This window comes from Centroberyx affinis, unplaced genomic scaffold (genome assembly GCF_046629955.1).
Source record: "Centroberyx affinis isolate AG114_WGS23_722 - 3 ecotype Tasmania unplaced genomic scaffold, CSIRO-AGI_Caff_v1 ptg005101l_1, whole genome shotgun sequence".
In the NCBI taxonomy this organism is placed as follows: Eukaryota; Metazoa; Chordata; class Actinopteri; order Beryciformes; family Berycidae; genus Centroberyx; species Centroberyx affinis.
In genome coordinates this window covers 5,001-18,224 of record NW_027282526.1, presented here as the reverse complement: position 1 = coordinate 18,224, position 13,224 = coordinate 5,001, and the positions used below count along the sequence as shown (strand labels likewise).

At 42.4% G+C, this 13,224-nt stretch overlaps 1 protein-coding gene across 1 annotated transcript in view; it reads right to left on the bottom strand.

Moving 5' to 3' along the window:
• Positions 1-5,736: 5,736 nt before the first annotated feature.
• txk (TXK tyrosine kinase) overlaps positions 5,737-13,224 on the bottom strand; it is a gene marked incomplete at its 5' end in the record, with an annotated part of 12,229 nt that continues 4,741 nt past the window's right edge. The window contains 6 exons of the mRNA XM_071546058.1: positions 5,737-6,112; positions 7,603-7,760; positions 8,539-8,657; positions 8,770-8,834; positions 11,424-11,640; positions 13,167-13,224. The exon at positions 13,167-13,224 is cut by the window's right edge and continues 114 nt beyond it. Coding sequence (XP_071402159.1) covers positions 6,041-6,112; positions 7,603-7,760; positions 8,539-8,657; positions 8,770-8,834; positions 11,424-11,640; positions 13,167-13,224 — 689 coding nt within the window. The remainder of the gene's footprint in view (positions 6,113-7,602; positions 7,761-8,538; positions 8,658-8,769; positions 8,835-11,423; positions 11,641-13,166) is intronic.

Genomic DNA, 13,224 nt, shown 5'->3' with positions numbered 1-13,224 from the left:
ATTTATTTTCCAGTATCTACTCATAGTCTGACTTCAGCACCCTATCTATCTATCTATCTATCTATCTATCTATCTATCTATCTATCTATCTATCTATCTATCTATCTACAGTATCTATGGACTATATGCCTTAAGCAATAGTAATCTAATGATATATTTTACTATAGGATACTTTAGAAACATCACAGGAAACTAAAAGTCCCTATAGGAATATTAAAGGAATAAAACATTAGGAGATAAAAACACCTTGAAGTAGCCTATACCATAAGGTCACTATATAAACTCACTGTTGAGACCAGTGGTGGAAGAAGTACTCAGATCTTTTACTTAAGTAAAAGTAGAAATACCACAGTATAAAAATACTCTGTTACAAGTAAAAGTCCTGAATTCAAAATGTTACTGAAGTAAAAGTACAAAAGTATTAGCATCAAAATGTACTTAAAGCAACAAAAGTAAAAGTACTCATTATGCAGAATGGCCCATTTCAGAATAATACTGTATATATTATATTATTGAATTATAATTATTGATGCATTAATGTGTAAGCATCACTTTAATGTTGCAGCTGGAAAAGGTGGGGCTGATTTCCACTACTTTATATACTGCTGGGTAGCTTACAGTAATCTATAATAATATATCACAATTTATTATTGTATTTATATATGTATTTATATAGTAATTATATTTTGTATTAATAATCTGAATCGGCAAAGTAGTAACTTAAATTATCAAATAAAGGCAGTAGAGTAAAAAGTACAATATTTCCCTCTGAAATGTAGTGGAGTAGAAGTATAAAGTAGCATAAAATGGTAATACTCAAGTAAAGTACAAGTACCTCAAAATTGTACTTAAGTACAGTATTGGAGTAAATGTACTTAGTTACTTTCCACCTCTGGTTGAGACCCACATAGGAATATTATAGGAATACCATTGGAGATAAAAACACCATAACATACGATAAAGTCACTATAAACTCACTATTGAGTAAGTCCTTATAGTAATATTATAGTAAAATTTAAGGAATAGTACTAGGCCTATTGGAGCTAAAATACTATAAACATACAATAAGGTCACTATAATTCACTATTGAGTACCACAGAAACACTTAAATTAACTGTAGGAATATTATAGGAATATTAAAGTGATACAATAGGAGATAAAAATACCATAAAGTGCCTTAAACTCACTATTGAGTTACACAGAAACACTTAAATTAACCATAGGAATACTTTAGAATATTATAGGAATATTATAGGAATACAATAGGAGATAAAAATACCATAACATACATAAAGTCTTCTTAAACTCACTATTGACTTACATTAAACTGAAACACTGTAAGTCCCTATAGTAATATTATAGGAATATTATAGGAATCTTATAGGGGAAAAAAGGAAAACAAACCAACCTGCTACACTCCGGTTTACTGGACACACACATCTTGGAGGAATTTAAGTCCTGAACACACACACACACACACACACACACACACACACACACACATTAACCTCGCTGAGGGAATTCCGTGTCGTTAACGGGCCGTTATCGCTTTATCGCCGCCTTTAGCTAGCTTCTGTTATCGAGGCAACGTAAACACTGGAGTAGCCGTGTGTGTGTGTGTGTGTGTGTGTGTGTGTGTGTGCGTGTGTGTGTGCGTGTGTGTGGACGTCTCACGGTCACCGGAGAAGACAACTTGACCCTTGTGTGTCTGTGTGTGTGTGTGTGTGTGTGTGTCGCAGCAATTACCTGCCACCCAAAACGTTGCCGTGGTAACGCCCCCCCATCCCCTCCCCGCCCCCCCTTTACGTGCCACACAAAACACTACTACGTCACTTCAGTCCTTTTCTGACCAATAGGGATTAGTTTTACTTTTTGATTTGTTTTTTTTTCACTTGTACCAAGTTTTGCTTTGTGTCTTCATTTCTTTCTCAGTGCTATCAGTGTTTTTTTTTTTCTACCTGACCAAGTGACAAAAAACATAACAAGTCCCATTAAAAGTTCATGTTTAAATGTAATAAATTTGATAGAAAACAACAGCTCCTCTTCTTAAAGACAAACACATCACTAATGGCCTGTCTTACTCCGTCACTCATCATCCGGGTCTCACAGCTCCATTGTTTTCAATAGAAGCCACACTAAAACAGAGGCAGATGAGGCTGACAGAGACTCTCTACCGCCACCTACTGTCGCTTTTACAGCACTGCACATTTTTAATACTACTACCAGGCCTATTACTACTGCTACCAGTGATGGAAAGTAACAGTACATTAACTCAAGTACATTTTGAGATACTTGTACTTTACTTGAGTATTTGATGCTACTTTATACTTCCACTCCACTACATTTCAGAGGGAAATATTGTACTTTCTACTCCACTACATTTATTTGACAGCTTTAGGTACTTTTCAGATGGAGATTTGACACAATGGATAAGATAACAAGCTTTTAAAATACAACACATTGTTAAAGATGAAACCAGTGGTTTCCAACCTTTTTGGCTTTTGACGTCTTACAAAAAGCAGTGTGTAGTCGGGTCACATTTCAGATGTCTATGAGTTGTTAACAGCTCCACCAAATAGTGATTTTTCCCTCTAAACCTCACATGGTTTCATTTCAATAAATGTTCAAATGATCCAATATTTCAGCAAAAATCGAAGATTAGAGAAAAAGTCCAAAAACTGAAAACAGATTTGTGAATCAGAACTTTGTTTTTTCTTCTTTCCTCTCCCATTAATCATCTCACGACCCCTCCGATTTATCTGGTGACCCTTTGGAGGGGCCCGACCCCTAGGTTGGGAACCGCTGGACTAAACTAGCTAACTGTATATAAAGTAGTTCAAACTAGCTCCACCTCCAGCAGCTACAACAGTAACATGCTGCTTACACACTGATGCTTCAGTATTAATAATCTAATGATGTCATATATAATAAAATATCAGTCAGAGGGACCAAACCACTACTTTTACTTTAATACTTTAACTACATTTTGCTGCTAATACTTATGTACTTTTACTTAAGTAGGATTTTTCATGCAGGTCTTTTACTTGTAATGGAGTATTTTTACATTGCTGTATTGGTACTTTTAGTTAAGTAAAGGATCAGAGTACTTCTTCCACCACTGACTGCTACTACTACTACTACTACTACTAATAATAAACTATATATATCACTTTTATAAAACACAGTTCACACAGTGCTTCACAGCATCTGAAATGACAAGATAATAAAACAGCAGAACCACAAAACAAATGGTAGATAAAATCACAACAACAATAAATGACATATAAAGTAAATAAACCGGGGGAACTGAAGCTGGACTAAACGTAAGCAGCTTCCAGCGTCTCCAGCATCAGACTGTGGTCGTACTGGGGAAGCTCCCACTGGCTCTGGGATCAGTTTGGAGGGGGGGACATTCCCGGATTTGGACCTAGAATTTAACTGGGATAGGGTTTGGTCAGACGTCTTACAAGCGTCAAGGAACCCTGATCACCAACAGATTCATCACAATTTTATTCATAGGACTTTATATGACTCCTCGGAAGATTATAAATGTACTCTGTGTCCATTGAGGGCAGTGGGCACATTCTTCCATATGATTTGGGAGTGTCCAGGTTGCTGAATTTTTGGGAGATGGTCGCTTCCGAACTCTCCACGCTGTTGTCTGGGAGTATACCCCCCTCTCCTTCTGTCTTGATCCTCAATGATCTTTCCTTACTACACCTCCCACAAACTAAGAAATGCATTTTGTTTAGCTAAGAAAATGATTGAAGCTACCACATTCACTTTCATTTAGGCAATGGGTTTTAAGTTTTTTGGATCTTGTCTCTTTGGAACTCTCTACGGCCCATATTCACAGTGCTAAGGAGGCTAAGGTTAATTCATGGATTTCCATTCCTCTTGATCTTGAAAACCTTTTGAGTTGAGTGTCTGCTATTCCAGTTGTACTATACTGATGTCCCTTGGTCTCTGGGGTGGGCGGGTGGGGTTATTTGTTATGTGTTTCATGTTTTATTTTGGTTTGGGTCCCGCCTTGTATTTGAAATGAAGCTTTGAAATGAAGCTTGGATTCTTCTATTGAAACAGATCCTGTTTTCCATGGACTGCTAGAAAGAGACTAATAGAGGCGCTTTTCCTTTCTGTTCTGGATTACGGGGACATAGTCTACAGAAATGCATCTGCTACCACGCTTAAGCCATTAGATGCAGTTTATCACTCAGCTCTTAGATTTATAACAGGCGATAGTTACAGTACCCACCATTGCATCCTCTATAACAGTGCTTCTCAACCTTTCTCATATCAAGGACCCTAATTTAGTCCATATTAGGGCCACGGACCCCCATTTGATGAGATTTTGTCTCTCAGACCCAAATCTGAGAATATTTGTATTGTTAGATATGATTTTGTCCAGAATTCCATGACTATCCGTATTGTAAGCAGAGAGATGACAGTGGAACTATTATCAAAATAGTCATTCCTCTACATTCTCTAATTGTGTTAACTTCTTGTAAATGAAATAATGGTAAAATGAACAATTCATTAATTTGCTGGGGACCCCCTGGAACCCCCTCAAGGACCCCTGGACCCCACGTTGAGAACCATTGCTCTATAACAAGGTTGGTTGGCCCTCCCTTAGTATCAGGAGAGATCAGCATTGGTTTATGTTTATTTACAAAGCCCTCATTGGGAGATTACCATTCTACCTTAACTCACTTTTACACCTGAATATTGGAGCCTACCACACACGCTCCCAGGACTGTCTAATACCTGAGGTCCCGCGTGTCTCCACGGACCTCGGAAAGACCGCTTTTGTTTTTTTTTTAAAGATTTATTTTTGGCATTTTATGCTTTATTTGAGAGATATAGTGAGAGAAAGACAGGAAGGTATGGGAGAAAGAGCGAGGGGAGGACATGCAGCAAAGGACCACGGGTCGGATTCGAACCCGGGTCGCTACGGGAAGGCCTGAGTCAAATGGTACACGCCCTACTCGGTGAGCGCCAGGGCGCCCCGGAAAGACCGCTTTTAAGCTAACTTGGAATATTTTACAGGGTTTGTTGAAATATGATTCCCTTGTTCCCCTGGGACAGTTTCAGTCAAAGATATCAACTCTGGTTAACCTTAATTGCACCTGTTTTAAATGATGTACTTGTGAGGATGGACTGATCTGTGTGATTCTCTTTTTGAATTGTCTTTTTTGTTTGTTTAGTTGTTTATTTTTTCATTTATTCATTAATTTCCTCTGTCGTGTTGTTTGTGATTTTCTCTACTTGTAATCTCGGCACCACTGGAAAAGAGGGTCTCAACCCTCAGTGGGGTCTTCCGAGAACTAAATAAAGGTTGATTGATTGATTGATTGATGTCCCTGGTACCTAAGTATTTATACGGTAGTTGTAGTGTGGTCTTTGTGTAGGTATACTTTGTTGTACATATTATTTCCAACTGCGCATGTTGTGATCCTTGCATTAGCTTTGTCACTACACAAGCCTAGAACATTTAGGATTGTTTGTCTGCACATGTTTCAATCTTACAATGTACTTGTGTGGATGGGGTGTGTTTGTGCTGGATGTAAGATGGGGCTTTAAAAGAAAACAAATAAACATTTGATCCCACAAAAAAAAGAAAAAAAGAAAAGACAGCATGTGGCTCCAAAGCATCTGGTGAAGAGAGACGAACAACTGCAACTCAACACAGAGCGTTGCTTAAAGGAGACGAGGATCTGTTTCATATGAAAAGCCTTTTATTACAAAAACAAGTTATTTACAGTTAAAACAGCAGGAGTGTTTCTGTACAACACCAACAGTACAAGAGACAGTTTGAAAAACAGCATTTTTGTGTGTGTGTGTGTGTGTTTTGTGTGTGTGTGTGTGTGTGTGTGTGTGTGTGTGTAAGTGCTTGTCTGTGTCTATGTATGTATTTTTGCATGAGTTTCGGTGTGTGTTTTTGTCTTTCTCTGTCTATGCGTGTGTGTGTCGGTCTATGTATTTTGCATGCATTTTGGTGTGTGTTTCTCTGAGTGTGTGTGTGTGTGTGTGTGTGTGTGCGTCAGTCCTGTTGTTCTGCCAGTTTTCTGATGTCCTCCAGCAGCTCAGAGAAAGACGGCCGACCCTGAGGCTTCTGCAACACCACCGAAGAAGAGTAAGGGGAGGGGGGGAGGATGGGGGGGAGGAGGACAGAGAGAAGAGAAGAGAAGAAGAAGTGATGTAGCGGTTAACAGCAGGTGACTGTCACTTTAAAGAGGAACCAAACCCTCGACCACTATACAGCCTTAATGCCCAGACTTGTGTTGTCACCATAGCAACTAACACTTAAAATTCCATAACCACCTATAGTCAAATTAGCATGACAGTGGAAGAACAGTTCTATCTATTCAAGTTCTCTGTGTGCACTATAGGAAACCAAATCTCTTCATTTTATCCCTGAAATGTCCTTAATTCCTCATTACATAAACATTAATTATCCATTAAACAACAACATAGCTTTAAAAAAGTAAGGTTAGTATCATGGGTTTATAAAGGATTTATTCAGGGGTTGATTCACAGAGACACTAGTAGCCTAATTAAGGGATTTTTAAAGTGGAAAATGGAAAGTTCCTATCTCCCTGAATTTTACATTAAATTAGAAAGTAAGGAGTCAAGATTAAGGGGAGTTTAAGGAGATTTCAATGGGATCTCCTCTATTAACCCCTTGTACCCTGACTTTACCCTTAAATTTCCCCTTAAGCAGCTTCAAAGTTAGAAAATTATTTTTTTAATTTTATTTTTTTCTAACTGTACAACAACGTCACATCCATATTCTGCATCTGCTCGTTCCAACTCTTTCTTGAAGCTCTAGCTGCTTATATTGAATGAAATATTCAAATACAAGACGCCATGTTTTTATGGCTGCACCATTACATCAAACGGAAAAAAATCTAGATGTTTGTGCATCATTATATACACATTTCCCTGTAATGCATGACACATTTGGTGTCTTTGGAAAACTTGTTATCTTGACCAGAATTTTATATAAAGTTCTGTGGGTTTGAACAAAGCTTGGCTGTGCAATCTGCGTTTGTAATGATGGAGCCAGTGGCGGGGCCGGCAGGGAAGAACAGGTTAATAACTCCCTTAATTAATTTTAAGGGGATTTTGCATGGATAAAGGGGAGAATTTATGTAAATTAATGAAAATGTAAGCTTATTTTAAGGCATTAATGGTTTGTAGAAGTGTATGACACCTCTGAAATTAAATTAATGAATGGATCAGTCAGTCGGTCAGTGGATGGATCAGTCAGTCGGTCAGTGGATGGATCAGTCAGTCGGTCAGTGGATGGATCAGTCAGTCAGTCAGTGGATAGATCAGTCAGTCGGTCAGTGGATGGATCAGTCAGTCAGTGGGTGGATCAGTCAGTCAGTCAGTCAGTGGATAGATCAGTCAGTCAGTCAGTGGATGGATCAGTCAGTCAGTCAGTGGATGGAACAGTCAGTCAGTCAGTGGATGGATCAGTCAGTCAGTCAGTGGATGGATCAGTCAGTCAGTCAGTCAGTGGCTGGATCAGTCAGTCAGTCAGTGGCTGGATCAGTCAGTCAGTCAGTGGATGGATCAGTAAGGTGGAGCGGTGCCCACCTCATGCCAGCAGCGGTACATGATGTGGTAGGTGTTGTGGGCGGCGCGGTGCGGCCGGTACAGACGAACCCCTCTGGTGATTTCCTCCACCACCTCGATGTTGGAGCGGCTCTCAAACGGAGTCCGACCCTCCGAGAAGATCTCCCACATCAGGACGCCTGCACACACACACACACACACACACACACACACACACACACACACACACACACACACACACACACACCATACACACACATGCACGCACACAAGCACACACACAGGTTGTGTAATTGCACTTGTTAATTGTTAAGTTCTTATTCTGCACAGGTAACACTGGTACATGGGCAGTTCTTGTGTGTGTGTGTGTGTGTGTGAGTGTGTGTATCCACATGTGTTCAGGTATACCTTTAAGTGAACTTGACTGGTAAAAAAATATTTTTACTAATCTATTATCTATATTATTTATCTATTTTTTGTATTTATTTAGTTTTATCTTACAAAAACTACTACTACTACTACTGCTATTTCTGCTAGTACTACAACTGCTACTACTACTAGTACTTCTACTCCTAATCCTACTACTAGGATAGAACTACTTCTGCTACTCCTCCTACTATTAGTACAATTTCTGTTGTTATTACTACTACTACTACTATTAGGCCTGCTACTACTGCTACTACAACTACTCTTGCGACCACTACTATTACTACTACTACTACTACTACTACAACTATTAGGCCTTCTACTACTGCTACTACAACTACTACTGCGACTACTACTATTACTACTACTGCTATTACTACTACTATTAGACCTATTACTACTGCCACTAGTAGCACTACTCCTACTAATGGGATAGTACTACTCCTGCTGCTACTACTCCTCACCCTACTACTACTACTACTTCTGCTGTACTACTACAGTAGTACTACTGAGTAAATGGCTGCTCCTCACCGTAGGACCAGACGTCTGACTTGCTGCTGTACTTGCTGTAGTGCAGAACCTCAGGAGGAGACCACTTGACGGGGAACTTGGCACCGCTAGAGCTTGTATACTGGTTGTCCAGAACGTACCTAGAACCACACATACACAACACATACATAGAACCGAGAACCGGACCTTAGAACAGCTAGAGTTAGGGTACCGCCAAGAACCCGGTGGTAGCCGTGACAGAGAGGAACCCACCTGGCCATCCCGAAGTCGCTGACCTTCACCACGTTCTGCTCATTCACCAGACAGTTCCTGGCTGCCTGGACGGGACAGAAAGCATCACAAACTTATGGTGACTTTCTAAAAAACATTGGTGCTGTTAGCTAGGAAGATATTTGTGTGAATGTGAGTGCATATAAGAGGCACGATCACATCACACCTGTTTTAGCCTCTTTACACTGGCTCCCTGTTTGTTTTAGGATTGATTTTAAGATCTTATTGATTACCTTTAAGGCTCTTCATGACCTGGCTCCAGATTATATTTTAGACCTTTTAATCCCTTATGAACCTTTGCGTAGTCTGAGATCCTCAACCTCGGGCAGAGGTCTTCTGTCCCTTCCAGTGTCCAGACTGAAAACTAAAGGGGACAGAGCCTTTGTCATCAGGGCCCCGAGGCTCTGGAACGACCTGCCCGGACGTGTTTTATGACCATGTAAGGAAATGTGGGCTGGCTTTAACCTGCAGGCTCCACCTTTTTACTTTACATCAGCTCCAAAAACACAAGACATACCCAGAAACTCCTCTTCCAGTACAACTGGCCAGTATGAAAGTCAGCAGGTGACACCACAGTCACTTTGTCCATTCATTTCTACAGTCAAAAGCCAGATTCACATGGGACGAATATTATGTATATGGGAACCTCATGTGATCAATGAATTACATCGCAAATCCTAGACTCTCTGCGTTTAGAGAAATTCACTGAAATCAACGGCGCTCCAGACACAATTTCGCAGCTGGGTCAAGATTTTACAGTTGATGACTTTCTGATTTAGCAGAACAAAACGTGAGGTTTGAGCTGAAATTGCATCCAAAACCTTCCATCACTGCCTCCATTTTTCATAACGGGAGGAAGAGAGATACTGCACATCTCGAAGAAGAAGACAAAAAAATCACACGGCAAAAAACAAACAAGGCAACGATAAACATGTGAATGAAACATTTCCCCAAATTTTGTCCAAATCAGATCAGCTGTGAGATCAGATCAACACAGTGGTGAGATGTATCAAAGTTACGGCAAAATCAAATCCAAGCAAGTAAACAAAAATGGTAGAAAAAAAAAACATGTTTAAAATGCCAAAATGGAGCAGTGAGATGCATCGTTCCCTGAAGTTTCGTCAAAATCCGATCAGCGGCATCCAAGATATTGTGCGTGACGTCGAGACAATTAAACAAGCGTTGCAGCGCCCCCCTTAGGCAAATCAGTGTAATTTTTAAAAAGCCAGGATGGAGCAGACACACACATCATTCCTTAAAGTTTCATCAAAATCCGATCAGCGGCGTCCAAGATATCTTCATGGGGGGAAAATTAGCAAGAGTTTGATTCGTATGAGTTTAAAGGAATAGTTCACCCAAAAATGAAAATTCTGTCATCGTCTCCTCCCCCTCATGCCAAATGAAACACAGGTGAAATTTGTTAGTCCATATAACACACAGGGAGGTTGCCAGCACAACTTGGCCTTCTCCAAAACAACTGAAGTCAATGGGGACCAGTTCTTTAGAGCTCCAAAACAAAAACAGCCAAACAATCACACTGTGAATAGAAAGACCTATACACCATTATTTGTTGCAAATCAATCAGCTGTAGTTAAGATTCGCACTAAATGATGGTGTAAATATACTGTAGGTCTTTTTGGAACTCTGAAGAACTGGTCCCCACTGACTTCAGTTGTTTTGGAGAAGGCTGCTATGGAGTTGTACTGGCAACCTCCCTGTGTGTTATATGGACAAACTTCACCTGTGTTTCACCTGGTATGAGGGGGAGGAGATGAGGACAGAATTTTCATTTTTGGGTGAACTATTCCTTTAATATTATCAGGGCGTCTGTTTTCACCAATCTCGGAACCCATCGTCTATCTATAGCCAATATTTGGGGGTTTCCGGTGTAGCCAGCGGACATCCGGGCCAAGACTTCCTCTTCCTTCCTACAGTCCAATTAGCAACTTGAGACACGAGAATGGAGTCGGAGTTGAGAGACGACATCTCATATGCAGATATCTGTTTATAGAGATTAGCCGAAATGTCATCCGGACCTAAAACGCCTAGAAAAAGTAGCGATGTTTGTGTATCGTGTGGAGAAACGTTCGACTCGTCGCGTCTCAAGTCGCTAATCGGACTGTAAACACAGAAGAGGAAGTCTTCAGCTCAGGTGAAATCAGGAATGCTTTCCGATAAAAGTACGTTTTAAGAAGAGACTTGAAAGAAGACGCTGATTCAGACAGCCTGATTTCCTCGGACCGGTCGTTCCAGAGCCTCGGGGCCCTGACGGCAAAGGCTCTGTCCCCTTTAGTTTTCAGTCTGGACACTGGAAGGGACAGAAGACCTCTGCCCGAGGTTGAGGATCTCAAACTACGCAAAGGTTCCTAAGGGATTAAAAGGTCTAAAATATAATCTGGAGCCAGGTCATGAAGAGCCTTAAAGGTAATCAATAAGATCTTAAAATCAATCCTAAAACAAACAGGGAGCCAGTGTAAAGAGGAAGTCTTGGCCCGGATGTCCTCTGGCTACACCGGAAACCCCCAAAATATTGGCCGTCGCCCCCCAGAGTCTAATCTGTCGTCAGACCGATAGACGATGAGATCTGAGATTGGTTTTCACTGATGTACGGGGGGGGGGGGGTAATTTGTGCCCACCAGGTCTCTGTGGATGAAGCTGTGGGTCTCCAGGTAGGCCATGCCCTCGCAGGCGTCCTGGCACATGGACAGGAGCCACGCCCCCGTCAGAGCTCCGCCCCTCTGCCGCAGGACGTTCAGCAGGCAGCCGTTCTCCATGAACTCCGCCACGATCAGCAGGGGGCGCTGCTGCATGCACACGCCGTACAGCTGCACCAGCTTCGGGTGGCACAGCCGCCTGGGAGACAGGGGGCACACACACACACACACACACACACACACACACACATGCACACATACACACACACACACACACACACAGGGAGAGGGTTGAACACGCACACAGATAACTATAAATATGCAGGAAAACAGACAGAAACACATGTGCATATAAAGTTTAAATACACACACACACACACACATACATGTCTGACTCCCCCCACTTTCATCACTCTCTCTCTCCTCCCTTTTTCTTCCTCTCCCTCTCTCTTCCTCCCTCCTCTCCCTCCCTCCGTCTCCCTCTCTCTCTTCCTCCTTGTCCTTGTTTCTCTCCCTCCTCCTCTCTCTCTCTCTCTCTCTCTCTCTCTCGACTCCTGTTTCTCTCCTCCCTCCCAATCCATCTTCCCTTCTTCCCTCTCTCCCTCCCTTCTTCCCTCCCTCCTCTGCCCCTCATTTCTTTTTTTTCCTACCTCCATCTCTCCTCCTCCCTTCTCCTCCCTCTTTCCTATGTACTCACATCTTGCCCTTGGCCACTTTGATGACCTCTCCTCCTTCATCCCTCTCTCTTCTCCCTCTCTTTCATTCCCTCCCTCCTTCCTTCATTCCCTTCCTCCCCCTCTTTCCTTCCCTCCTTCTCCTTCCATCCCTCGGCCTCTTTGCTTTCCACATCTCTCCCTTTTTGTTCCCTTCCTCCTCCCTCTCTCCTAACTCTCTTCCCTCCCTCCCTCCCTCTCCCTCCTTCCTTCCCTCCCTCCTTCCTTACATCATGACCTCGGTCTCTTTCTACATGGCTCCCTCTCATTCCTCTCTCTCAATCTCCTTCTCTCGCTCTCTCTCTCTCTCTCTCTCTCTCTCTCATCCTTCTTCCTCCCTCCCTCCCTCCTTCCTCTCTCCCTCTTTTCTCTTCCCTACCTCTCCCTCCCTCCCTCCTTCCTTCTACTCCCTCTTTCCTCTTTACTGACTTACATCATGACCTCGGCCGCTTTGTCCATGGCCTCTCGTTCCTCTCTCTTTCTCTCCCTCTCCTTCTCTCTTCTCCCTCTCTTTCCCTCCTCCTCCCTCCCTCCCTCCTTACATCATGACCTCTCCCACTTCTTTCATCACTCCCCCCTCTCCTTTTTTGTTCCCTTCCTCCTCCCTCTCTCCTATCTCCCTTTCCTCTCCTCCCCTCCATCCCTCCCTCTTTTCTCTTTCCTACCTCTCCTTCTCTCCTTCTTCCCTCCCTCCCTCCTTCCTTACATCATGACCTCGGTCTCTTTCTACATGGCTCCCTCTCGTTCCTTTCTTTCCCTCTCCTTCTCTTTTCTCCTCCCTCCCTCTCTCATCCTTCCTTCCTTCTTCCTCCCTCCCTCCCTCCCTCCTTCCTCTCTCCCTCTTTTCTCTTCCCTACCTCTCCCTCCCTCCTCCTTCCTTCTACTCCTTCTTTCCTCTTTACTGACTTACATCATGACCTCTGCCGCTTTGTCCATGGCCTCTCGTTCCTCTCTCCCTCCTTCTCTCTTCTCCCTCTCTTTCCCTCCTTATCCCTCCCTCCTCCCTCCTTACATCATGACCTTGGCCTCCTCGATGAAGTCCTCCTCGTACATGGCTCCCTCCCTGATGG